General features: G+C 42.2%; 1 protein-coding gene across 7 annotated transcripts in view; it reads right to left on the bottom strand.

The window, feature by feature from the left end:
• Positions 1-27163, bottom strand: part of ARHGAP26 (Rho GTPase activating protein 26) — a 427184-nt gene that overhangs the window by 136135 nt on the left and 263886 nt on the right. For all 7 annotated transcript variants that reach the window (XR_007152434.1, XM_047860210.1, XM_047860227.1 and 4 more), the window contains exons 15-17: positions 21917-22004; positions 20222-20280; positions 18604-18709 (exon numbers count right to left, since the gene is read on the bottom strand). Coding sequence is in view for 6 of the 7 variants with exons in the window: in XM_047860210.1 (XP_047716166.1) it covers positions 18604-18709; positions 20222-20280; positions 21917-22004 (253 nt within the window). In the remaining variant the exon portion in view is untranslated. The remainder of the gene's footprint in view (positions 1-18603; positions 18710-20221; positions 20281-21916; positions 22005-27163) is intronic.

The raw sequence follows: 27163 nt of genomic DNA, 5'->3' as shown, positions 1-27163 counted from the left end.
TATCTGAAACCCCCTTTTCCCACTGCCTGCTATGAAATTCCAGATGCAGCAGAGATAGCCAACTAAAGACAGACTGAACCCATCTCTATTCTCTAGTGACTGCCAGTCACTGCCCATACCTGAGGAAAACATGAGGAAGGACTCAGGTCTGCATGGTACCAAAAAGCCCAAAAGGGGAATTTGAACCCACCCAGGAACCGGATGAGGGTCAGGCAACAGAGACCTGGGAGGTGACCATCTGTAACAAGCCTGAGAGCAAGCACCTCTTTAGCACTTCTTTAAATTCTCCTTCTTTAAATATAAAGAGGCGCTTACTCTCAGGATCTTAAAAGTCATTGCCGCCTTCAATTTTGCACCCCAGGTGTCCCTCTTGTCTCATCCCAGTTTGAGCCCTGCTTGACACATCATATTGGGGTCCCGGCTTACTTGACCTACAACTTAAACTTTTTTTTTACTGAGTGACGATAATGTTATTGGCTGGGTATGCAGGAACCTAGTCTTGGTTAACACTTTTTTTTTTTCTTCATTAGCTTTCTTGCTTCCTTCCTTCCACTTCCTGTCCATTCACAGGAGGCAGGAAACAGAGTCATGCGTTGGTATACTTCAGTGGTGGTAAAACCTATGAAAGGGCAAGCTGAAACTAGTTGGCCTTTAGAGACTGGCAGCAAAGGTGAGAGGCAATCAGGTACTTATGAATACGATTTGCAAACACTGTTGGGGAAAGAGAGATGTGTTCAGCCTGCACTCCAAAAGAGGAGACCAGGCATCAACAGCTACAGCCTCCTCCCCACTACTGAGAAGCCACAGAGCAGTGAGTATTCCTGGCCTTAGATCCCTCAGGGGAGTCCAGATGGCTATGCAGATCCCAAGTCCGGAAGACAGACTTTACATTTTGCTTCTAGACATTCCTCACACCAGTTAGCAACTTCAGATTCATCCTCAAAAGAGACCTGCACGAAAAAGTTAGCGGAGCCTTTGCAGTCCATAAAAGGTGCTCCACAGTCTGTTTAAGCCAGGAGCCCCTGGAGCCAAGTCAGGTACACCGAGGCCTTTGAGAGTTGGGCCTGCAGCTGCTGGGTCTCCAGGATGTGGGGCTATTTCATGGAGGATGAGGCACAGGTCAGGAGCCCTTAGGTTTTAGAATAAAGAGGACTTGCTGAGGCCCCCTTGGTGAGGAGAGAAACAAGTCGAGTTGCTGGGACGTGTCTATGTCAGATCTTCCTGGGTGGTGTAACACCAGCCATCCCAGCACTCCATGAAGAGATTCACTCCTTTGGTTCTTTTTTCCTCCTTGGCATTCTAGGCCTGCATGCTACCACCTCCACTCCAACCTCCGTTAAGCCTAAATTCTGCATTTTAAATTTTTTACAGTTCAGGTTAGATGGTAATCTAGAGACTCCCACAAACATAATGCAGAGAACTTATGGCACTGCCTGAAACCCCAGAGGTGCCACGGGAAGGATTCTGTATCTTTATCAGTCTATGGCTCCAGATGAAAAGTATGTCAGGCATATACGCAGACTCAGTCATTATGGAGAATAATTTGGCCGTGTCTATAAAAAGGAAAAAAGCTGTGTGCATCCCCCCAGTTCCACTGCCAGGTTCACACTATGCCAAGATTCACACGTTCACAAAAGTGTGTCTGCAAGGATGTTCAACACAGCATTGTTTATAATGGCAAAAAATTAGCAACAACTAAATGTTTTCCAATAGGAGAAAGGGGATAAGTAATATGTGGCGTTATTTACACAGCATTTAGAGGAATGAACTAGCATTTATCTCAAACAGATAAAACTGAGTGACAAACACAAGCTGAAAAATGAGAGTACACTCTGATGCCATTTATGGAAATTATAACACACACATACACACACAAATACTAGATGACTATATTTGGGCACACAGAGAAAAAATCAGTTTTAAACTATCAGAACATAGTTCAAAAGGATACATGCTAAAATTCATGTTAACTTTCCACTGGAGGGCAAAGGGAAGGAGCTGGGGAGGGAGCCGAAAGAGGATTTCAGTGTTAATGTGAGAGCGAGAACAAACAGGCCAAATGCTGACTGTGATACAAGTATATATTCCTATGTGTGCATAACTATATACACATGAAAAATTACAGCAAAACATGCAAATATATATCAAATACACATTATATTCTAAATGATTTTTTATACATTTTGCTCTAATTCCTCCTCTACCTCCTCCCCCAACCCCTCCAGGAAAAGAAGAAAGAAAGAGGGAGAGGGGCCATGTTTTGGGAAATCAGCAAGATTCCTTCATATCGTCTTGGGGAACCTTAAAAAGCTCTGTATACATCATGGGCTGATAGCAGATGATAGGAAAGAGAAAACAGTTTAAAAAAGAAATGTAATAGTAACTTTTAAAAGGGCATCTTTTAACAATATGATCCGTAACAGTAGTTCCCAGACTTCGGTGTAGATGCAAACCACTTGGGCAGTTATTAAAAAATAAAACTCCCTTGGGGTGCCTGGGTGGCTCGGTCAGTTGGGCATCTGACTTTGGCTCAGGTCATGATCTCAAGGTTCCTGAGTCTGAGCCCCGCATCAGGCTCTGTGCTAACAGCTGAGAGCCTGGAGCCTGCTTAGATTCTACGTCTCCCTCTCTCTCTGCCCCTCCCCTGCTCACACTCTGTCTCTCTCAAAAATAAACAAACATTACAAAAAAATAAATAAATAAATAAAACTCCCTGCCCACCCCCCCACCAAGCCCCCAACATGATGATTCAGGAAAGCCTGAATGGGGTCAGTGATCTTTTTATACAAAAAACAAACATCCTTAGTACAGAAGAGTTAACTTTTTAAAAATGAACTAAGGAATATGTGAAAAAAAAACCTAAAGCAAGTGAAAATTGCACTTTTAATGTAAAAGTCTATTCCCCCTCCCAAGTGCATAGCTAACAGTGATTGTTACAAGAAAATTTTAATTTCGATGATGATAAACTAAAGTCATTCTATACGATGTTTATTTACATAGCTCTATAAAATGTTGATCCCATAACAGAGCAATAATTTTTACGCACAAACGAGACGTTAAAGGCTCTCTTGTTAAGATTATGACAACTCTTATTCTAGTTAACAATGAACTTTAATGCAACAATTCTAGTGTTATAATTAAAACTCACCTATGTAGAACAATGCAGCTTTAAGCTATCAAAGCTTGGTTATCCATGACCTACGGAAGACCTCTTTCCTCTCTTCCTGCCTTCCCCAGCATAGTCAGGGCACCCGCTGGGAGCACCCACAGCCCCAACCTCACACCTGGGCAGCAGCACACAGATGCTGTGGTTCACCTGTGGACATGTCCACATTCCTCTCTAGGCTGTTCCTCTTAATAGAAAAGGCATCGTGTTCACCTTTGATACTTGTGTCTAGCACAGGGTCTGGCACACTGCAGGCACTTGATAAGCATCTCTTGAATGAATTAGCACGTCTCAACAGGTCTTAGCTCAAAGACATCCAAGGAAGAGGAGTCTCTAGCACAGAGTTGGCAAACTGGTTCTCTAAAGAACCAGACGGTAAATATTTCAGGCTTTGAGAGCCACATGGTTTCTCCTGCAACTTCTCAACCAACCAGTGTAATTTGGAGACTGCCATAGATAATATGTAAATGATTAAGTGTGGCTCTGTTCCAATAAAACTTTATCAACACTGACATTTAAATTTCTTATAATTTTCATGTGTCATGAGCTATTCTTCTCACTTTCTTCCAACTATTTTAAAATGTAAATAACCATCATGAACTTACATAAGGGCCATACAAAAATCAGCAGCAGGGTTTTCTAAGCCCTGCGCTGGCACATCTGGGCAGAGAGATAGGTAGGAAAAGCTCTGGGTTCCACAGGCTGGAATAGATCGACTACAAGAGGAAAAGAGAGGAGTCCATGGTGGCTGAGTGGACCCTCACAATACGTGAAAACAGGACCAAAAGACACAATACAGAAACAAAAAACAATGCAGTTTTTGGTGTTATTCTTCTTTTAAACTAGTTATACCATAACAGTGAAATTCACATTCAATTAACTGATAGGTAAGGAACTGAGAAAAGCAAAAATTGGTATATTTAAAAGTCATTAGTAATACTAGTTGGGGACAAAAACCCCAAAACCTTTTCAGGTTAAAGTTTTACCATCTCCAGCATTGCTGAAATGCATTCTTTCTCTCTGCTGCCCACTCTCAGGTAGAAATGCAAATGAGCAGCGAAGCAGACAAAAGATTGGGAACAAAAGCAGACAAAAGGGATTCTATCTCAGAATACCCCAGGACTGACTGTCATGTCTTGTCCTAGCCAGTCCTGTGCATAAAATCTTAGATATCTTTGATTTTAAAGGGGCTCAGAGTCAAAAAGCTGCTCCATTCATTAAAAGTAATGGTAATTTTTAAAAATAGCACACATAATCATTTTATAAAATTTCAAAGATAAAGAAGCCAACGTTAGAAAACCCACGTATCTAGAGATAACAGTTATTTGTGGATAGCTCCTTCTAGACTCTTTTCCTTATTATTAAAAAAAAAATTGTAAATGTCTATTCATTTTTGAAAGACAGAGAGAGACAGAGTGTGAATGAGGGAGGGGCAGAGAGAGAGAGAGGGAGACACAGAATTCAAAGCTGGCTCCAGGCTCTAAGCAGTCAGTACATACACAGCCTGAGGCGGGGCTCGAACTCATAAATCTCGAGATCATGAACTGAGTGGAAGTCGGGTGCTTAACCGACTCAGCCACCCAGGCACCCCTAGACTGTTTGCCTTAACTGCACTGTGTATGTGTATGTCTGTGTATATGTGTGTGTTTTTGTTTGTTTGTTTGTTTGTTTTTACTACAAGAAGAATTCCCCTATTTTGTGGACAAAGAAATCCAAGATTTGGTAAACTTCCTCAAGATTGTGCATAAAATGAGTTTGTAACAACACAGGAGTAGGACATCTTTTGGGGCCAATGCTCCCTCCTACCACCTCCTAACAGAAGTAACAGTTTGCATCTTGAATAGGTGCCGTGTGCATAACAGGAGCTCAAGAACTTAATACATGCTGAAATAGATGCTAACAGTGCTGTCCCATGTCTTTTTCTCAGTCCAGCTCTGTCCTAGCTAGCTTCAGCAGAGATGCTCTTTTTTTTTTTAAGTTTATTTATTTATTTTGGGAAAGAGAGAGCATGAGTGGGGGAGAAGCAGAGAAAGAGGGAGAGAGAATCCCAAGCAGGCTCTGCACCATCAGCACAGAGCCCAATGTGAGGCTCCAACCCACAAACCATGAGACTGTGACCTGAGCCAAATCAAGAGTCAGATGCTTAACTGACTGAGCCATGCAGGTGCCTCAGAGATGTTCTTGATTATCAACAACACAAATAGCATTGGTTTCAACACACTGCCAAATCCCAAAGAGCATATGGATACAGGGACAGCCTCCTTTAATAATAACTGGCATGTAACTTGGACTTTTTGTTACTGAAATGTGCTTCAGTTTGGAATGTTTCCTTTTGGCTTTATTTTAAAATGAACCATTATTCTGGTCCTTTACAGATCAGTTCATCAGGGATTCGCTTTTGGATTCCCCCCATGTCCAAAGGAGGAACATTAGAAGGACCAGTAAGTATCAAGGCATTTGCCTCAGGTTTCCCTTCTTTTTCAAATGAGTTAAGATCAGACTTAACCATGACTAAAACAATTTCTGATGGGCTTGTTCATGTCCAGAGTCACGGCACATTAATGACATGACAAGGAAAGGATAATCTACGGTCTTGCCAACATTCTCCACCTCATTAAACATCTGGCTAGAGCCAGGTAGAATGATCTTGTGAAACATTCTAACTATTTTGGGAGGAAAACTTTCATCTGGGTGCCATGCTAAGCAGGTTAAGTGGCAGTCTAGTGAGAAAGGAAGTATAGTTCTTAAAGAAGCAAAATGTCAAGGTTATCTCTCAACAGAACAAGAAAACCTGATTAGCCAGCTAGACGGAGAGACATGTTTGAAATGGAAAACTGCCACCTGCCTGGTGACTTAAGGACATGGGTTTAAATGGCCCAGGGCTGGGTGGTGCTGACCCGAGCCAGCACCGGCACCTCCACTCCAGGTCAAACTCCATTGGGGATGACCCTGGGTGCAGGGCACTTCTGAAGGCATGCTCTGAAAGGAGGCCCCAGGCTTTTATAAAGTACTAGCTCATGTAGAAGGAGAAACAAGCATTCTGGGGAACTGAGCTGAGGTATTAGGGAAATCAAAGAATGCTATGTTTGCTGTTTTTTATCATTCTGATGGCCCCATCTTCTAAATAATGATGCATAACAGGGTTACCCAGGCACTTAGGAGATCTACCAGAGAATTAACATTTGTGCCAAGGCCTATACAAGAGGGAATCTGTAAGGCAAAAAATAGTGTCTCAGCAAACACAACAAATACCTGGTACTTTTACCCATCCAGCATCCTTTGAATAATGGCATCCAGTTTTCCTTGGATTACCCCTTTCTCATTATGTGTGGTTCCACCAAGAATGTCAGTTGAGAACCCCACTACTGCCTCACTAGAGAAGCGGGGGCATTACTCAAGAGAGGGTATTAGAACTCTCTTTAACTAGGAATGTAAAGCTGCATGGAATCCCAAGAGAGATTCCAGGTGGTCAGAGCTAGGACATTCCAAATGCAGTGCTCCAAAGGAGCTACCCGTGAGTTCCTTGGATATTTTCCACCTCTTATTTTACTTAGTAGTTAATAAATATTTATGAATGCCTCCTACTATGTACAAAGCACTGTTCTAGATGCTGAGGATATAGCAGTACAGAAGCAGACCAAAGTCTCTGACTTCAGGGGCTTACATTTCAGTGAGAAGAAAACAACAATAAACAAGTATATAGAGTATATGAAATAATGATAAGTACTAAGGAAAAAAATGAAACAATGCTAGCAGAGAGGGAGCACAAGGGCTGGCAGTTACCATCTTAGAGCAAGGCCTCATTGAGGAGGAGAACGAGGAAGGTGAGATCAGGCCTAAAGATTCAAGGGCTGAGCCCTGGGGCACAGCAAACAGGACTAAAAAGGAGCAGCCACAAGGGAAGAGGAAAAACAGGAGAGTGTGGTACCCTGGAAGCCAAGTGAGGAGAGCATTTCAAGGAAGAGGGAGTGAGAAACTGTGAAAAGCTTCAGAATGATCAGGGAAGGGAAGTCTGAAACGGATTTAGCAACACCAACATGACACTTTTCAGTGGAGGAGTGGGTGTAAAAAAGCCCATGTGGAGTAGGTTCAAGAGAGGATTTGGGAGCAATAACACAGACAACTATTTGAGAGATTCTGCTGAGAAGAGCAGAAAGAAATGGGGCGGTATCTAGAAGGGGAGGCAAGAGTGGGAAAGGTGGTGGTTGTTGTTTTTCATTTGTAAAGGATCACAAAAATTACAACACGTGCTGATAGGAAAGACTCAACAGAGACTGAAAAGTTGATAATGTAGGAGAGAGAGGGGAAAACTGTTGGAGCCAAGTCCTTATGGACGCAGTCAGGAAGCAGTGCAGGGGGTGTGTGGGGGGGGGTGCCCTGGGTGGCTCAGTGGGGTGAACATCTGACTCTTGGTTTCGGCTCAGGTCACGATCTCATGGTTAGTGAGTTCGATCCTGGAGTCAGGCTCTACACCCACAGCTGGGCGCCTGCTTGCGATTCTCTCTCCCTCTCTCTCTGCCCCTCCTCCACACCTATGCATACCAGAGCTCGCTCTCTGGCTCTCTCTCTCAAAATAAATAAATAAACTTAAAAAAAAAAAAAAAAAAAAAAAGGAATCCACTCTAGTGCCCCAGGGCAGGGGTTGCCTTTAGGTAAAAGCACAAGACTATTCCTCTAGCATACCTGGATGAAAGGTAGAAACAGGCACAGGTGTGGTAGCTTCTGGAAGTTCTCCTGATTTCTCAGTAAAATAGGTAGCAAGATCTGAGACAATCTTCTAGAAGAGTGAAGGGCATAGGAACATGGAGTTGGAGAGTAGGATACCAGGCACCTCAGGGCCCATGAGGTTGCTTTCCCATATCTGATGGTTCAACTCTACTTTCAGTTATGTGACTGACCCAGAATACTTGCATAAAACACTTCTTTTTTTTATTAGCCACAGTTGACTTCTGCCGTTTACAACCAATGACCCAATATAGCAGCTCTTTCTTGAGGCCTAAGGTCATCACATTTTCTCACTTACACTCGGACTTTTATAAATTAGTGATCCTATTGTATCAAATCCTGTTATACTCCTAAATGCGTAGAACACAAGCTTGCAATATAGCAACAGGCCAAACAATTTGGGTTCCTCTACCATCAACTGCACAGAACCAAGAAATAATGATTTACATTTATCCCACCAAATTGAAAACAATAAAGGAGCATACTAAACTACTGCAAGAAAAACTTGTCTATACCTGTGAGAAAGCAGAAAAGATGGACACCAAAATTCAAACCACCTGACGATTTCTTCAAACCTTCTTTTTAAGCTGCAACAGTGTCTACCAAGACAGAATGAGGATAAATACACGTACAACTTTCCTCAGAGTATAGATTGATACCTCAATACAGACTTCAGTAACTCAGAGGGAAATCTGTGTCTCAAGTGTACTACGGGGTAACCTGCAGGCACAGAGAACCGTTTTCACAGAGGATGGTAATGTTTAATCTGGGAATGGCATCTGAGAGGGCAGTGAAACTGAGTAAGAACGAAGGGAAGTCAGACTCTCCCACAAAGAGAAACATTTTGAAGATCACAAAGAGGAGTGGAAATTTCCAGACTGTGCAGACTAAGATGAGTCTTCGTGATATAACGTGTCATTCCCCTCCAGGAAATTAACAGTTATTAAACTGCAGCACAGACAGCTATTTCTGAGATGAAATCAGCCTTGCAACACTAAGAAGCAGCAGGGTGAAGGTGAGTAGTTGCTCACCTCCCATAGAAATCAACCCCACAGAGCTTCTTTCTAACAGGTGCACTGTTCTACAGGGCATTTGACTCATGAAGAGCACTCAATACTCACAGGGAAGTGTGAAGCCTGGTGTAAGGTATGACCTGAAAGCAGGAATTAACGGGCTCTTTCTCCCAGATGACCTTGTGAGGAAGGGTGAGAGCCGTGGTCAGCCCTTTGGGCCAGATGTGCACAAACCACCACCAAAACAAACCAAGGCAAAGATGAACACACACACACACACACACACACACACACACACACACACACAATTCTCCCAAGTGGACAAGAACTGCATGTGCTGTGTTTTTAGCACCAAGCCCTAAGGGATCTGCTGGCCAATAATGGAACTATGAAGAAAGGACCATCCATTTCCTGGGTAAGAATGACTTGTTTTGGTTTAATTGCTTCAACAATTCCCCATCTTCCCTCACTTTAAAAGGCACAGCTCCATGATCCTCCTCCCCCCACCCCCCAATTCCTCAAACAGATTGTACAAGTTTACAGTTATGGTGGGTGTGCTATATGCCAGACACTCTTCTAAGAGCTTCATGTGGATTAATTCATTTAATCTTCATGACAACCCTAAGAAGGCAGGTGCTATTACTGTCTCTAGGCTTCCCAGAAAGAAGAGTAAAATAGCTGAAGGCTTTTATAGTTTACCTCTATATACTTTACTAGGCGGTTCTCAGGAGGAATGAACCAGAGAAGCCAGCCGCTGGCTGGTCCAAGGCCCAGGACTTGCTCTGTCTCTTGGAACCATCTCACGAGTGGCTAAGGATTACTGTTTGGAATGCCCAGCTCCCTCCTCCCATTAGTCAAAGGTTTACCCTCGGGCCCCCCTGCTTCCAGGTTGTGCAGGTAGAGATGCCATTATGTGTCATGCCTCCTCGGGGTGGGAGGTAAGAGGCCGGAGGCACATGGAATGGGCATGAGGTGACAAGCCACCAAGCTCTAACTGCATGAAGCAGGGTGCAGCCTACACAACTGGTTACTGCACTGCTGGCTGAGGTACACACAGGAGAAGCCAAAAGGATCTGATGTGCTAATTTAAAAGTTCCTGACACTATTATTCAATCTCCATTTTCAGAGGAAACTCGGGCATAGTGAAACAATTCACCTAAAGTTACAGAAGGGACAAGAGCAAGACCGGGTTGTCTGGGCCCAGAAATGGCCTCTTAGTCACTGTGCTCTCACTGATGAACGCCGACTGCCTCGTGGCAGCTGCCAGGTTTGAGCCACAACAGTTGTTTAGAACTGGTTAGGAAACCCGTCAGTGTAAGAAAATAAGTATTACAGATAACGCTTACCATTTGATGCAAAGAGGACACAACAAGAGAGGGCATCAGCGCCCCAAACAATGTGAGTCAGGCAATCACTGCTGCTCAGCCACAAAGAGAATTTAACGAAACCAATCCTGGGGCTAATGCAGAAGTCTGGCTCACCAGAGCAGAAATAAATGAAAGGGGGACTAAAAACACAACACAAAAGATCAAGGGAACTAAGAGCTGATTTCTTGAAAAGATAAACCAAAGAGACAAACCTTTAGCTAGATGCATCGAGAAAAAAGGAAAGATGACTCAAATTCAGAAATGCGAGAGACAAAAAAAAAAAAAAGGAAAGGAAAAGGAAAAGACAGACAGCTGGCTCTGCTAAAAGTTGGCAAAGAAGAAACGAAGTCATGTTCTTGTTAGTTAACACTCTCACTTTTGTGATACCCCATAATAAATGGGAGCAGCCCCTAAGAAAGGGAAAAAAGCATCCTTCTCTTTGCTCCTCCTGGAATTTGAGAGGGAGCTCCATGGCTGACTCTGGGTTCAGAAGAGGAAGAGGTACATCAAAGAACAGGAAAGTCATTGAAAAAATTAACCCAACAGAAGTGGAACAACTCAGTACGAACAGGAGACCCAAATCAAAGGCGCTCCAAGACACCGTGCAGTAACAGCTTGAAGCCAAGCATTTCCCCTTGCAGAATGGGCGTTTCTTATGACGTGAAGGATTTAGTTCCTTGAATTCAGAAATGTCGCTGTTTTTTTTTTGTTTGTTTGTTTGTTTTGTTTTTTTCAGAGCAAAAATTTCAACTAAACTTGTGTCTTGCCTTGTCCTAACCCTAAAGCCTGGAAGGTCACGGAACAGAGACACCTTTGAGTTGAAAGTAAGTGAAGGCCTGGCAGCGAGGCTGAGTGAGGATAAAGTTCTGATTTTTTTCCTACGCTTCCATTAATTTAAAGTGCTAAGTTGCCTGTTTGCTTTCAAGTATGTGGTTGTCCTCTTTGCAGTGTCACTTTAAATGAACTTTCCTTACACTCTGCCAAAAATAGCTAGAGAAGGTCCTTTGAGAATCCCATACTTAGTCTTAAAAAAAATACACTTCCCCCCCTCCCCCAGCCCATACACATAAACAGGCCCAGAAGCACTTCTTTCCACTTCTTCCAGGGACCTCCAATTTATCAGTAATAATAAATATTTCAGGAGAAACACAGAGCTGGTCAGGGAAATAATTCTCCCAGCCCATTTCTGCTTGTTCATTTATTTATGTGATTGTCCAGTATCGAGCCTCTCTTTCAGGATTAGCAGATAGGCAGGCCAGGGACTGAAAATCCAAATGCCTACCCCATGGCCAGGCAGGTAGGGGGCACAAGGGACAACAGAGACAGCTAGGCCTTGGTGCACTGAAGAAGGCATGTCCAAGGCATTAGGGCATGGACTCTACCCACTTGTAGTCAACTGTGAGCAAAGAGATCTAAATTCTTTCAAGTAAAATCACCCCAGTTAAAAATGTTGGAAACCTGTCCAAATTTTATAAACAGCAACATGTGGAACCACAATACCAGACAGAACACATGTATGGGCTGCTCCGGCTGGAGGCCCTTGTTTGCCACCTCTAGGCAAGAAACAAAAGATAAAGGAAGACAGACTGCCTGTCCCTTGGGAGCTCACAACCTAATAGGAGTGAGAAGGCAGACACTTGGTAAACTTCCACAAGGTGCAATGTAATACACACTAGAAGGGAGAAATGAGCAAAGGCTATGGGAGTTGAGGAAAGTGAGAGGGCACTTGAGGCAGAACAGATTCTTGTAGTCAATGGCATTTGAGTTAGGGTTAAAGAATGAGGTAGACTTTGGCAGGCAGAGGCTAGGGAGGGACCATTCCACACAGAGGAAAATGAACTGAAAGAGGCAAAAAGAGGGAGCCGGGAAGAGAATATTTGAGAAATGGTCAAGAGACCCTCCATGCCTCTACCCAACAAATACGCATGAATGTCTACGTGCAGTATGCAGCAGGGATGCAGTGGTGACGAGGGACACAAGATGACGCCGCTGAGTGTGAAAGGGTCCGATGTGGACACGGCCTTGGAGGCCATACCCAGAGCGGTATCTTCAGAGCAATGGGAAAGCTTCCTCAGAAGATTTTTAAGCAAGGGAATCCCAAGTTGAGATCTGTAGAGTTCTAAGTTCCCCGGCTGCAGAGTGTGCATTCTGGGGATTGGAAGTGAGCCCGAGCAAGGTGCGAGGAGGCCTTTGCAAGCAGTCTCGGAAAGAGATGATGCCAGCTTGGACAGGGGGGTGGACAGATTTAAGAGACAGAAAGGGGTTAAAATCACCAGAACTAGCAGTGCAGGGTAGGATTCAGTGAGACAGAAGCCAAAAGGAACTGCAGAATGTGGTCAACATGGCTCCATGGGGGTATCAGGGTACACCACCAGTGAGTGGCTCAGCAGCCAAGCAATTCTGTACTGGCAACAGCGGGTGGCCAGTGGTTACTAGCGAGAAGAAAGGCTTAGGAGCCAGGGTGTATGGCGGAGGGAAGAGCGCCAGAGAAGCTCACAGGAGCTTTCCGTCTTAGAAAGTCATCATCTCAAAAGTACTATTTTCTTTTAAATGTGCTTTGTAAAATTCCACAACTATTTTGTTTGGACTAGTCTTGATGGGGAAATAACTAGCTCTTTTCACATGTTTAACAGCTCTTCACTAAACTAAATCTTATCTTTTAGACTCGGGATGGAAGAAGAAGCAGTATTAGAGTATCTATGAGATATATGTTAATGCCAAGTATCCATGCACACTTCCTTTTACTCTAACCCTTTCTTAAACAACTTCAGAAAATGCTAGTTAACCATTATGGTCCATCCTCCTTGGTGCCAAGGCCTAACAATGACTTTCTTTATAACCACAGGCATTTGCACACGAACCCAATTCACTCTGCTTCTAGATCATGAAGGAAATATGAAGACATCCTTCTTGATTTGCAGGAATGCCTGGAAGTACTCATACTCCCATCACAGGAAGGTGAAAACAGCCAAGCCACTAAATGCTCAACCCTTGATAACTTGTGACAATGGAGTCTACATATTTTGCTAAGGTCTCACTTGTATGCCAAGCATTTGCCCCACAATATTCTTTCATGATTTCTGCCATCTACAGAATTTTGTCCTTTTTTTCAAGGCTACAAGTAACATATCATTCAAATAAACATGAGACAATTGGGTAATGACCAGAATAATAGAAATCAGCAGCTGACAATGAGACTAAAGTTCATTTTGCCCTCCTCATTTCTCTCTCACCTTCCACCCCCTGAATCTTGTAATTTTAGTGTATGTGTGCCCACACTGCAGATGTAGTAGTCTCCCCTCCCAAATTGGCCTATGTCTAAATCGAGTTAACACACCATGTGAGGATCATTCAATAGCTTTAATGCTCTTTGTTAAGTGTTTTTTGTTTTTTGATCTTTTAAATTTGTTTTAGAGACAGAGAGCAAGCAGAGAAGAGGGGCAGAAGGTGGGGGGGGGAGGGAGGGAGAGGGAGAGAGAGGGAGGGAGAGAGGGAGAGAGAGGGAGGGAGAGAGGAAGAGAGAGAGAAGGAGAGAGAGAGAGAAGGAGAGAGGGAGAGAGAAGGAGAGAGGGAGAGAGGGAGAGAGAAGGAGAGAGGGAGAGAGAGAGAGAGAGAGAGAATATCCTGAGCAGGCTCCACACCCAGCACGGAGCCCAACTCAGGGCCTGATCCTACAACCCTGGCACCATAACCCAAGAGTCGGACACTCAGCCAAATGAGCCACCCAGACACTGCAAATGTTCTTTTATCAAGACTTTTTACAGTAAGCAATGTGGACTGCTGATTCAGAGCTCTGCTTTTATACTAATATCCAGGCCTCTCACATATGGCCCAGGTAAGTCCTGTTTGGTATAAAAAATCACGGTGGCCCCCTTCCCCTTGCTGGAGATTGCTTCAAACCAATGAGATGTGATGGGAAGTCTGCTGGAGAACTTCTGAGGAAAATATCATCATAGCTCTTAAAAAGAGAAGCAAAGAATAAGTAATGCTCTTTCTGCCTCTGAACAACCACAGATGTGCAAGGATGCAACACAACATCTTATGACTCTGACGTAGCCAACACAAGGAGGCTGGCTAAGAGCAAGACCATAGAAATAACCTGAGTACTTCATGAACCAAGAAATTAACTGACCTGTAGGACTGATTTTGTGTAATGACAGACAGATTCCTTTACTGTTTAAGCCATTTTGAATTGGATTTTGTTTCTTACATCCCAGAGCATCCTAAATGATACACTACCTCTTTGGAGGAGCAAGAAAATGCCTCTACCCTTTTGACAACATCCTAGCAACAAAGGAATGGTGGCTTCAAAAAAGGAGAGACTGAAATTGATTTCTCAGTAAGTGCTTTGGGAAAACCAGCTGTGAAAAGGTATTTTTAATAGCCACTCCTGATGCATGGAGAGTCCTTTGAAATCCTCCCAATGCAGCATAAACACTGTAATAAAATGACGATGAGCCACTATGAATGGTATGTGTGGGGATATATAAGATACTTGGAGTCATCATAATATATAAACATGAGGAAACCACCATGAAATTTGTCTTTATTATTCATCTTCTCCTATTTCCTTGTACAATTCTAATATGGGATGTTCTTCTCTTTTCCACCCCTTCTAACTGATGAAGACACAGAATCACATGATTAGAAGGGAACTCAGAAAACTGAGGCTCAAGAGGTTGACTGATTAATTTCCACAAGGCCCCACAACCAGCTTAGTTTTCTATTATTAAAAATGCTTTATGCATGATTTTATTTTTATTTATTTATTTTTTTTCAGTTAGGGCTTTTGTATTTTTTTTCAATATATGAAATTTATTGTCAAATTGGTTTCCATACAACACCCAGTGCTCATCCCAAAAGGTGCCCTCCTCAATACCCATCACCCACCCTTTCCACTTTATGCATGATTTTAAAACAAAGTCATTTGCTGAAACTCAATTTAATGTAGTGTCGAACTGTAAGGATATGGGAAATCAAAACTGGATTTTTTTAGTAATTTCATTATAAAAATCTCCTTTTTAAACTCACTTCTTGGAGGTTCTTTGTCGTATTTCCTTTTTTAAAAAATTTTTTTAAATGTTTATTTTTTTTCTGAGGGGCGGGGGGGAGAGAGAGCATGAGCGGGGAAGGGGCAGAGAGAGAAGGAGACAAAGAATTTGAAGCTGGCTCCAAGCTGTCAGCAGAGAGCCTGATGTGGGGCTTGAACCCACAAATGGTGAGATCATGACCTGAGCCAAAGTCGGATGCTTGAGCCAAAGTCTAACACTTGGTTAAATCCCAATCCATTCCACTCAGTGCCATTTCTCTCTCCTAGAAAACCCCTGAATGTGGCCCATTCTCTAGGCCAGTGGTTCTCAAAAGACTCTTTGCATCATAATTACCTGGGAAATGAACCAGATGTGCAGATTCCCAAACAGAGTTCAATTTAGTAGAGCAGGGGTGTGGTCCCCCAATGTCAAGTGTAAACACAGCCAAAGTGAGTCTAACTGTGCTTTGAGGGCATGTGACTAGGCACATGACTCCAGATTATATACTAGATTCCAGGATCCAGTAAGAAAACACCTAATTATCATAGATTTAAGCTTTAACAACAAAAATGTGTGCATAGTTGCCTGTAATTTTTACGTTCCCCCTGAGGTCTGAAACAAACCCAAGAGCTCTATGATTTGGATGTTCCCTGGTAATCATTTGCTTGAAGGCTTTTTGAGTTTGTAACTATATCCTCCTCTAAGACTTTTATCCCCTCTGAACACATTTCTACATGGGATTAAATATAAAATGTCTTAACTCTCCCTCCACAGTGAAAATCAATTTTGGAAAGTATTTCAAAAAAGCACTCTAAGAAATACACAATACAAAATGTCTTCCCTTTGAATCAGACTCTTGAGAGGCACAGGGCAAACACGGTAGGTAAGGAGAGAAGTGAACACGAGTTTTCCAGCAGATCCAGCCCTGAAACCAAAACTTACGAAGGAAGCTGAGTGTTAAGTAAGTGGACCAGAGGAACAACAGATGAGGCATATCCGAGGGTAAATCTGAAACTGAGAAAACTGGACTAAACAGACAAACTCCTTATTCCAAGTTAACTTGCCTCTCCTGGTCAATTTTAAAATGGGACAGCGCTGTAAATGAGCATACAGCATTTAAGTGGAATCTCAGAACTCCTCTGGGTGCCAAAGCATTTTTTCAGAACTAAATAAATACTCCTTACTGGATTCAGCAATGCTCATTTATACCCATCTCCTCCAAGACACTTTAAATCCCCATCTTCTGAGACCAAGAACACAGCCTGCTGAGAACCTGAGTCTGTGTGTTGTAACATCAGCTCTGAGTCACTCTGCAGTCTCTATGTAGATTTCTTTTAACGATTAAATGAACAACAACAACAAAAAACCACATAACCCCATAGAACCAAAGAAAATCACAGTGAGGTATCAAAAACAAGGCATAATGCTCCATAAATGCTATACTATAACTAACTCTAACAACAAAGTTGGTTTAAATTCGTTAGAAGGCAAAAAGTCAAGGTCAAGCTGTCACTTCCATCTTATAGTTCTATCCCTTGTTAGTTCAGGGACAAAGATGAACTGAATTTAATGGGATTGAGAGTGCTGAGTTGGACAAGAGGGAGAAAGCAAACTACCCTGTAGGAGATAAACAGGCTCAGTCCTCAGGGCAGTTTTACAATGGGCAAATTCAGTACTAGCTCTGCTGGATCACCATTTACTCTCCATCATACTCAGTCCAATTAAGCTCTCATCACAACTCCACAGCTTGAAAAGCCCACCGCTGTCAGAGGGTTGCTTAAGCCTTCTCCTCCAGCTGCTCCCAGGAGGCTCAAAACCTAGTGGCCATACAACAGCCACGAGGATCCCCACACATACTTGGCTAGAGTAAGTATCCGGAACTGCCCGTTTCAGTAAAGGCCCTTCAAGTGTGCAAAGTTTTGCAATTAAGATCTAAAACAGCTTTTCCATTTAACAAATGCCTGACTGGGTCGTGTGGAAGAGGCACCAAACCGTCAGCTCCGAGCATGTGGAGTTACTTTTGAAAGCCCAATTCCCATTATTTTAAACACACTTCATCAGAAGTCTTTGACATTTTTTGGGCATTCTCCTTGTAAGCTTGCATGTTCTCTGCTATGCTTAATTGTTTCTGAACACGCAGTTCTAATACGGCGCTGCAAGAAATACATGTGACCAATAATGGAGCAAACCTGGACTCTGCCTAATTGCTTCTGACCAACATGCTAAACACTCTCGTTTCTTCATAATTAAGATCTGCAGAAATATTCATGGTAACACGTACACTCTCTCCCCAAATGGTAGGATCAAGTGCTTGGTAGAAATATGAAAACAAACCGGTATAATCTTTCTCAGCTCACTATCAACTTATCCCAAAGACCTGACTTAATGGCATGAGGAAAGTGTGGGAAAGGGCCAAATGTATAACACATCAATCAGTTCAGTAGAATGTAGGACTTAATGGTTTAAGTTAGCTGTTACACTCTGTCTTTTTTAATACGCCAGTCTCCAAAGACATTCATCAAAGTCAGTGGAAGGTTAGAACATACATACGTGTAGTCACTGACACAGCAAGGGAAGTCAGGAAGGCCATTCCTAAAAGGGTCCAGCAATAGCAAGTACACAAATTCAAAACCATTCCAAGAGCAAATATTCTTAGCAGGAAAATCAGGCCTCTCGCGGAATGCTTTGATGATCTTGGAGGGGAAGTGGGCACTTGCCAAATTCGTTTATTCCCTAGGCTTTAATACATGTTACTTTTCAAATCAGTGACATTGTAGTTAAAGGGGAGCCTACTATCCATTCATCTGACAGATGAAGAAACTAAGTAATTGAGAGGTTCTGTGGCTTGTCTAGTACTCATAAAGTGGCTTGTTAAGAACAATCAACTCTAGAACCCAGGCCTCTTTACTCCAAATCCCAGGTCTATAAACCCACGACATATTCCTATTTGTCTCTGATTATCACAAGGACAGAGAACTCCTGGAAACTCTGCTTGTGACCCAGTTATCTCAGATGACATATTCCTGTTTGCCCTTGATCATCACAAGAGCAAAAGCCCCCTGACAACTCTGCCTAGTGGCCCGATATCATGGGCACTTCCCCAGCCTCCTCTGCAAAGATCAGCTGGCATTTGGTGCTGTTATCCACTGCAGTGAACATTTCACACATTTCTTTCCTAAGCCTCCGACATACCTGATGCAATAGAGGGAGAGGGAAACATAAGCAGCATTGAGACCAGCTTTAGCGCTAAGACATGAACTTCCTAGGGGTGATAAAAGGGCAGCATTCGGTGTCAAACCTACTTTGCCAAGTGGTTCATGAGCAGCTGTAACATCTGCCTATTTTTCTCTGGGAGCCGATGAACAAGGCTATGGATTTCAGAGACTCGAGACTCCTGGTTCTCCAGTTCTGCAAAGGCAAGAAGGAGGTAGTATTTGATCAGTGTCACAGGCAAATCAGACTGCAAGACAAAATCAAAGGAAATCAAAGGATGGGCCCTAAGAGACCAAGGACTTCTCAAAGGTTTAAGATCCTGTTCTCCGCACTCATGACTAGATCTAGAAGTGTTTTTAATGATGCTTCTTGTAGCAGTTTATTAAAAAAAATGACCGTCAGAGAATTCAAGCCAAAATGATGACAGGACGAAATGGAGCCAGTCAACTGCACACTCAGAGCAGGCAGAAACTTGGTAGCAGCTGGCTTCCTAGAATGACGGCTTCATTTCAAGGAAGGGAGGAACTTCATGCGCTTGTCAAATGATAAACAAATTGTACATGAACAACATTACAAGGGTCTCAAGTATCAAAACAACGCCTCAAGACAGCATCCAACAAATCAAAGGTAACGTCCGGTTGTTCTCAATTCATGCATGACAACCAACCAGCCTGGTAGAAGAAATGGCTGGTAAAATATGTAAATCTTCCTGCCGGCCTGTAATCTCAATCCTGGCCTGCCATGGCTCGGCTGACTTTGGGCAAGTGGCTTCATTTCTCTGGGAGACAGACTGATAGTGCTCACCACACCTATTTATAGGACTGATGTGAGGTTTAATTAGAGAATGGCTGCTACAGGTTTGGAATTTCTCTGAGAAAGAAATCACATAAACATGATCTTCACTCCCAGCTTTCTCTCAAGTCTTTCTCCTCCCTTTTTTAAGGAGACAACTTGAGAAGATAAGGCCATCAGAACATTAGGTATTAATCAATTAGGCCAGTAGTGGCTACCAGGGTAAATGGACTCTGAAGGCTTAAAGGAAGCAGAGAGAGGCACAGAGACTCTCGACATAATAACACGGTGGAGACTCACGCCAGATTTAAATCTGATAAGAGAATCTTACTGCTCCTTACAGGAGCCCTGCCCCACGTCAACAGATTCCAGTATATTTAGGGTAGATTGCACCTAATCCCTATGTATTTTAATACCAGTGATATGACGCAAGGGGCCTGGACGATATAGCTGAAGAATGATCATAAGCTGTAAATGGAAGCCATGATGGAAAGAGGACTGGGAAGTTATATAAATGGTGTCATATTCAAGGAAACACTTCCAATGCTCAATTTAGGTAATGTGCGAACTCTGATTCATTCTGCAAAATGCTACTCAAGGGCTGGGAAACAACCCAAGGAGTGAGAACTCCAATAATCAAAATTAGAAAGTCAAACTTGCTTTTCTCTCTTCCCCCAACCCCAAAACACACTTCTGAAGTTCCTCTCAACTGTAAATTCAACATGGTAGCAAGGCCCTTGACAATCCTAGTTTAGTTTCATCTCTATTTTGTGTCTACCTCATGAGCACGTATGTTGGTAGTTTACACGCAAAACATAAAGGGTAGAAAGTATTTATTTTGGGATACTGACTGTTCTTTGAAATAGAAAAATCTATCCCTTTCCCTCTTACAACTGTGACAAAAAGAAAACCTACTTGCTGCTTTGATGAAACTTCTTTGAAACTGGTACATCATGAGTGGTCCCGGAAGCATTCTGGGATAAAAGGATATACACAAGTCAGCTTCATAAAAACAATCACACTACAAATCGTGGCTTAGATGCTGCCCAACTGTATAGAGACAAAGATCAAAGGACACAACAGCAACTCAGCTTAGTCCAACTGAGTTTCCCTTTTGAAAGGGTCCTGAGATTTCACATGACATTTTCACTCTTTCTTTTCAAAGGGAATGGATGCAACTATGTTTCCTAGTTACAACCAGGAAAGTGCTAATGTGAAAGTCTAGCACAAACCAAGAGATTTCCCTTTCAGTAGGTGACTCACCCATTGACAACAGCCTTTTAAGAGGTGTCTGAGAAAAAGGCAACTAACTAAACATTTGCAATTACCTGTGCTTAAACTCTTGTCTTCCCCAGCAGCTTGTTATTACAATCAGTTCCTCTGGAAACACTATGAGAGACTTCTGTGTTTTTGTGACCAATTCACGACCGAGTGTTTCTCCAGAATGCCAAAGGGCTAGATCCCCTAACGTTAGGCAAGGTATAATCAAATTTTATCTGTTTTTTTTTAATGTTTTATACTTATTGTTTATTAGCTAATTACTATCAACATCCACAAGGTAAGTGCTAAATACAAACCTCTGTAATATAGTTTTGTATAAACTACAATGGTAGTATTTGTGGTATGAATGTTTAAAGAATATGTTTACTGAGTATGCTTAACTGTAAACTTCAGCTTTTTTTCTGACAGTCCAAATAAGCTTCTCAACACACTATAAATTATTCTTGGCTCAGATTTTATTTTATTCTCACTGGATCCCCTCATTTGACTCTTGATCATCACTAGCATTACATCTTACTCATGACTTCAAGATCCTTCCATCAATTCCCCAATAGCCAATAAAACCTGCATCATTCATTCCTTTCCCATTGCTCTCCTTGGTTTTTGAGCCAAATCAATCTTCGCAAAACGTGAACAAATGCTTTTGTAATTCATGAGTGTAGTTCTCTTCTTTGTTGAACACTGGACCCTCCCCTAGCCTTCAAGTCCAGAGTAAGTTTTGGTCACTTCATGAAATCAATATGAAGGCAGCTTGACTCACCCATTCCCTTAATAACCAAGGGAAGGGCAGGGACGTAGGACAAACAGGACATATATTGTTAAAAGAAAAGGCGTCTCTTCAATAAAGGAATGTTTTCCAACGTAAGAGAAGGAGTCAAAAGGGATACCCATTAAGTTCTCATATTCAATGGCCAATGTCAGCAACACAGTCAATCTGTACAAGGCACAAAACCACCAAAATACACAGGACATGTAGTCACACTGTCAACAGAATGAGATATGCGGTTCCTTCTTTTCTTAATAGAGTATTTGGGGATTTCAGGAAAGAGCCTATTTCAGGTTCTGTTAAAGGCTGATTCTCATAGTGGCTTCTCATAAAAAGCAAAGCTTCTTGAATCACTCAATGGCACCATCGCACAATGGCACCCCATCAAGTACAGAGGACTTACAACTGGTGTGACCAGCTGAGCTAATTGCACCCACACATGAGCTGTTTCCACATCTCAGACACCCACCCAGCAGCTCTCTGGAGGCTGAAAATAAAACTGCTTTCTTCTTGATTGCATGATAACAAGCTGGCACCCTGCCCTGCAAATGAAAAGCCCCTACCTTAGGTAGGTCTTCAAAGCACTAGTGATCGTCTTTATCTCCCATTCGGCACAGATATCAGTTTCCCCCTCAGAAGCAGTTTTGGGGTCTGAAAAGAAGAAAAGACCATGTGTAAAGAGGAGCAGAAAATACAGCTAAACACAAGAATACTAAAAACATTCAGCTTCCCTATTAACCAAAGAAATCCAAATTAAAACCAAAACAGCACCTATTTTTTTGTCGGCTAAGAACATGGTTAAAAATGCAAATGTCTATGGACAGCAAAAATGCAGTGAAATGATCCTCTCATAAATTGCTGGAGGCAGAAGAGATAAAATGCAATCGTTTTGAAAAGCAATTTGGCAATATGTATCGAGTCATAAAAATGTTTATACCCTTTGAAGCTGTAATCCCACTTCTCACAATCTGGCCTCAGGAAATAAGATAAAGCAAGATTTAAGTTACATACCCCAGAAATGTTCAATACACACTAATGCTTTTCAACAGCAGAAAAAAATTTAAAAGGAGATAACCTAAATGTTCAATGATGGAAGAATGATTAATTTTGGCATGTCTCCCCGATGGAATATTATGTTGCATTTACATGATAATGCTAACCATGTAACACTATGGACAATGCCTAGCTTATCATGCAATATCAAGCAAAACACAAAAAAACAAAAACAAAAAAACACACCGAGATTTAAAAGTTTGTAAGAAACTTATATGAATAAAGGCTAAAAGGAAATACTCTAAAATTAAAATAGTGATTGGGTTAGAACTATAATCGTTTTTATATTTTCTATACTATGACTTTATTCCATTACTTTTATTTTCTTTATTTTTAAAAATGTATATCCAAATTAGTTAGCATATAAGAAACTTATATGAATAAAGGCTAAAAGGAAATACTCTAAAATTAAAATAGTGATTGGATTAGAACTATAATCGTTTTTATATTTTCTATACTATGACTTTATTCCATTACTTTTTTTTATTTTATTATTTTTAAAAATTTATATCCAAATTAGTTAGCATATAGTGCAACAATGATTTCAGGAGTAGATTCCTTAGTGCCCCTTACCCATTTAGCCCACCCCCCCCACAACCCCTCCAGTAACCCTCAGTTTTTTCTCCACATTTATGAGTCTCATGTTTTGTCCCCCTTCCTATTTTTATATTGTTTTTGTTTCTCTTCCCTTATGTTCATCTGTTTTGTCTCTTAAAGTCCTCATGAGTGAAGTCATATGACTTTTGTATTTCTCTAATTTCACTTAGCATAATACCCTCCAGTTCCATCCACGTAGTTGTAAATGGCAAGATTTCATTCTTTTTGATTGCCGAGTAATACTCCATTGTGTGTGTACACACACATCCTTTATCCATTCATCCATCGATGGACATTTTGGCTCTTTCCATACTTTGGCTATTGTGGATAGTGCTGCTATAAACATGGGGGTGCATGTGTCCCTTCAAAACAGCACACCTGTATCCCTTGGATAAATACCTACTAGTGCAATAGCTGGGTAATAGGGTAGTTCTACTTTAATTTTTTGAGGAACCTCCATACTGTTTTCCAGAGTGGCTGCACCAGTTTGCATTCCCACCAGCAGTGCAAAAGAGATCCTCTTTCTCCGCATCCTCACCAACATCTATGGTTGCCTGAGTTGTTAATGTGAGCCATTCTGACAGGTGTGAGGTGGTATCTCATTGTGGTTTTGATTTGTATTTCCCTGATGATGAGTGATGTTGAGCATTTTTTCATGTGTCGGGTGGCCATCTGCATGTCTTCTTTGGATAAGTGTCTATTCGTGTCTTTTGCCCATTTCTTCACTGGATTCTTTGTGTTTTGGGTGTTGAGTTTCATAAGTTCTTTATAGATTCTAATCATTTATCTGATATGTTATTTGCAAATATCTTCTTCCATTTTGTTGGTTGCCTTTTAGTTTTGCTGCTTGTTTCCCTCGCTGTGCAGAAGCTTTTTATTTTGATGATGTCCCAATAGTTCATTTTTGTTTTTGTTTCCCTTGCCTCCAGAGACGTGTTAAGTAAGAAGTTGCTATGGCCAAGATCAAAGAGGTTTTTGCCTGTTTTCTCCTTGAGGATTTTGACGGCTTCCTGTCTTACATTTAGGTCTTTCATCCATTTTGAGTTTATTTTTGTGTCTGGTGTAAGAAAGTGGTATTCCATTACTTTTATAAGTACTTTTTTAACCACCATAAGCCAAGAAGTGCAATGGGGACCACCATAATTACAATGGATCCTTATCATTTCTTGTCTCCTCTTGTGTAGACTAGTAAATCAAGGTGTGTATTTTATTTTTTAATTTTTTTTTAACGTTTATTTATTTTTTGAGACAGAGAGAGACAGAGCATGAACGGGGGAGGGGCAGAGAGAGAGGGAGACACAGAACTGGAAGCAGGCTCCAGGCTCTGAGCCATCAGCCCAGAGCCCGACGCGGGGCTCGAACTCACGGACTGTGAGATGGTGACCTGAGCTGAAGTCGGACGCTTAACTGACTGAGCCACCCAGGCGCCCCTCAAGGTGTGTATTTTAAAGGAGCATGTATTATTAAGGGAGGGACCACTCCTATGGTTAGTCTTCCTGGGAAGCCCATAGGTAAATAAAAATAAGAGGCAGAGGCTGGGGAGTATGAATGATTTCACAAACCAATAGAGCCCCACCTTACTACTGTAGACGTGGTCGGAAGTGATGTCTTTCAGGAAACTGAAGACAGAATCCAGCTTCCTCATACGCAAGACTAGTTAGTGATTTGCCTCCTAACGCTCGCTCCTGTTTCCTTTTGCACAGTGCCTCATGTTCCATCACGCTGTTATTCTTCTCTGGTTCCTACTGCACGTGCCTGGGGGAAGGCTCCAGCTTCCAGGGAGCTTCAGGATAAGATTTAGACAGACCAATCAAATCCCAGCATCTCTCTGGCCTCATGGCTGGTTCAGGGATTAGCCCAATACCTAAGCCAGCTGCATCAGAATGAACTTCAGGACCTTTCTGGAAGACAAAGGGAAGCCTGTCTGCTATTCCCTGTTGGTCTTCTACCTGCAAGGTTATCCAACTGTGCTAGGTGTCACCATCTAGATCCTCAGAGTCAACTCTGACAGACGAAGCCAGAGACGAGAGAAGCAGAGATAGGTGGTCTGGATGATATGGGTGGAGTCTGTATATATCGCCATACTTTTTTAGTCATATGAGCCAATAAATTCCCTTTTTCCTTAAGCCAGGGAAGGTCAGGTTTTTGTTTTTTTGTTTGTTTGGTTTGTTTTTTTGAATAATCCAAAGAGACCTAAATGATACAGCAGGTGAGCAGAGACAGCCACTGGACTCTTTTTAGACAGTCTCAAAGGAAAAAGAGATTTCTCCTACAGAGTCAACAGCCATTCAGCTGGAAGGAGGAATGAGTCACAGGGGGGCACAATGGATTTTCCATTTACTGGGAAAGAACCCACTTTCATTCTAGTAGGAAGAGGCCAAATAATCATGAGTAGATTAAGGATTTAGGCTCTAATCCCCAGGAAAGGGCACAAATCCAGCCAGTACTGACTGCTCTCAGTATGTTCCCCTGATACATATTAGATGAGATAGAAAAGACCCCAGCTTATCAACACTTTGGCCCTTAAAGGCAGCACACGCCTTTGCAGGTGACCCTGGGCATTAACGAAGTCTGTCTTGCCACACGGAACAAACACCGAACAACCTAGAGAGCGCAATTTTATTTCTAGGGTCACAGAACGGTCAACTCCAGAGTTCTATCACAGCAAATTTCTGAAAAGTGAACCCCAATGTCCAAAACGTCTGCCGCTTTAATTCTTTTCTTGCTTTGTCATCTCTTACTCCCTTAATGGTTTCTTCCTGTGGAAGAGTATGTACCAAAAAACTCTGCTTAGCCTGACCTTTTTCCCATCCCCATCCCTGAGCCACATGGAGGGCTGCCATAGCGCACAGCTCCTGGATGCGAGACAACTGTTACTGTACATTATTCGCAGGAACAAACCAACTTCTACCCAAGGAGAGAGCACGACACTAAACGAGCAGCAGCTGGCAGGTCTGGGAGTTATGAACTGTTCCATGGGACCACATTTAGCAAACTAATGATTAGCTTCCACTTATTCGGGCTCTGTAACCATAGGAATATTGTGTAACATTACAGAGAGGAGAGTCAAATTACAGCCCGGCTAAAGGGCTTTTTATAGCACCGAAGAGGGAAGGCTCATAACTTGAGGACGTCCATTTTAATTTAATATCCAAACTAAATTGAAGACAGCCTCCCAAACCACCTCGTTTTCAGAAAGTGCTGCCAATTTCCACACCTCCCTTACCGATGCTCCCCCTTCACCTAGTAGAGCTTCCTGGTGGCATCCGAATATGAGCCAAGGACGTAATTACACTTTTCTTCTGAACTCAGTACATGTCTCTCCACCATGCGACCTCACCACTGCAATGCATGGTAAACGGACCTAAGCTAGAGGAGGAGACCAAGGTACAGAAAGGCAGCCTCTGGGGAAAGTGAAACATGAGTATTTCTTCCTGAACCTACTACCACGTGAATTGAGAAAAATAGGAGACAGACTGGAAGCAGTGGTTACAAGCAGAAATCGTCTCAGAAATGTCATCCTGATCAGCTCCAATATCTCTAACAGTGTATGCACACACAAGTGCATGTATAAATACCTACAGCTTTTTAAAAACAAACATAAGTACACTATCTGTCCCTGCACCACAGCTGATATCCTCTGTGAGGCAAATGAGGCTGTTCCCTGGGTTTTGCTATGAGAAACAGGGATATCAACTACTGTTTCCTTGTACCTGTCTTACATTTAGGAAAAAAAATCCTACAAGTGAAATTTCCAGTTCAAGAAGTACACGTATTTTTAAATGTGAAAGATCTTCCTCAACTACCCTCAGAGGCTGTCCCATGAGATTTCAGAGTGACTCCTTCCCCAAATCATTGACAACAACATCCAAAACTTTGATGTTAGCCAAACTGAGAGGTGGGGACAAAAAGGTCATGTTTTTAATTTGCCTTTTTTAATGAGGAAGAAGGTTAAGAACCTTCTATGTGTGTTTTTGAAATTTACGGAGTATACGCACCCTTTTTGAGCACCCACTTCCATTTGTGACAAACGTATGCAGTCATGTAACGACCACAATCAAGATAAAAGTCATTTCCATCACCCACAAAATACCCGCGTGCCCTTGTAAATCAACCCCCTCCCTCCACCTCCAGCCCTGGCAACCACTTTCACCAAGCCT

This window comes from Prionailurus viverrinus, chromosome A1 (genome assembly GCF_022837055.1).
Source record: "Prionailurus viverrinus isolate Anna chromosome A1, UM_Priviv_1.0, whole genome shotgun sequence".
Lineage (NCBI taxonomy): Eukaryota > Metazoa > Chordata > Mammalia > Carnivora > Felidae > Prionailurus > Prionailurus viverrinus.
Note: the sequence above shows the minus strand (reverse complement) of the source record. Positions and strands in the feature narration are given on the sequence as shown.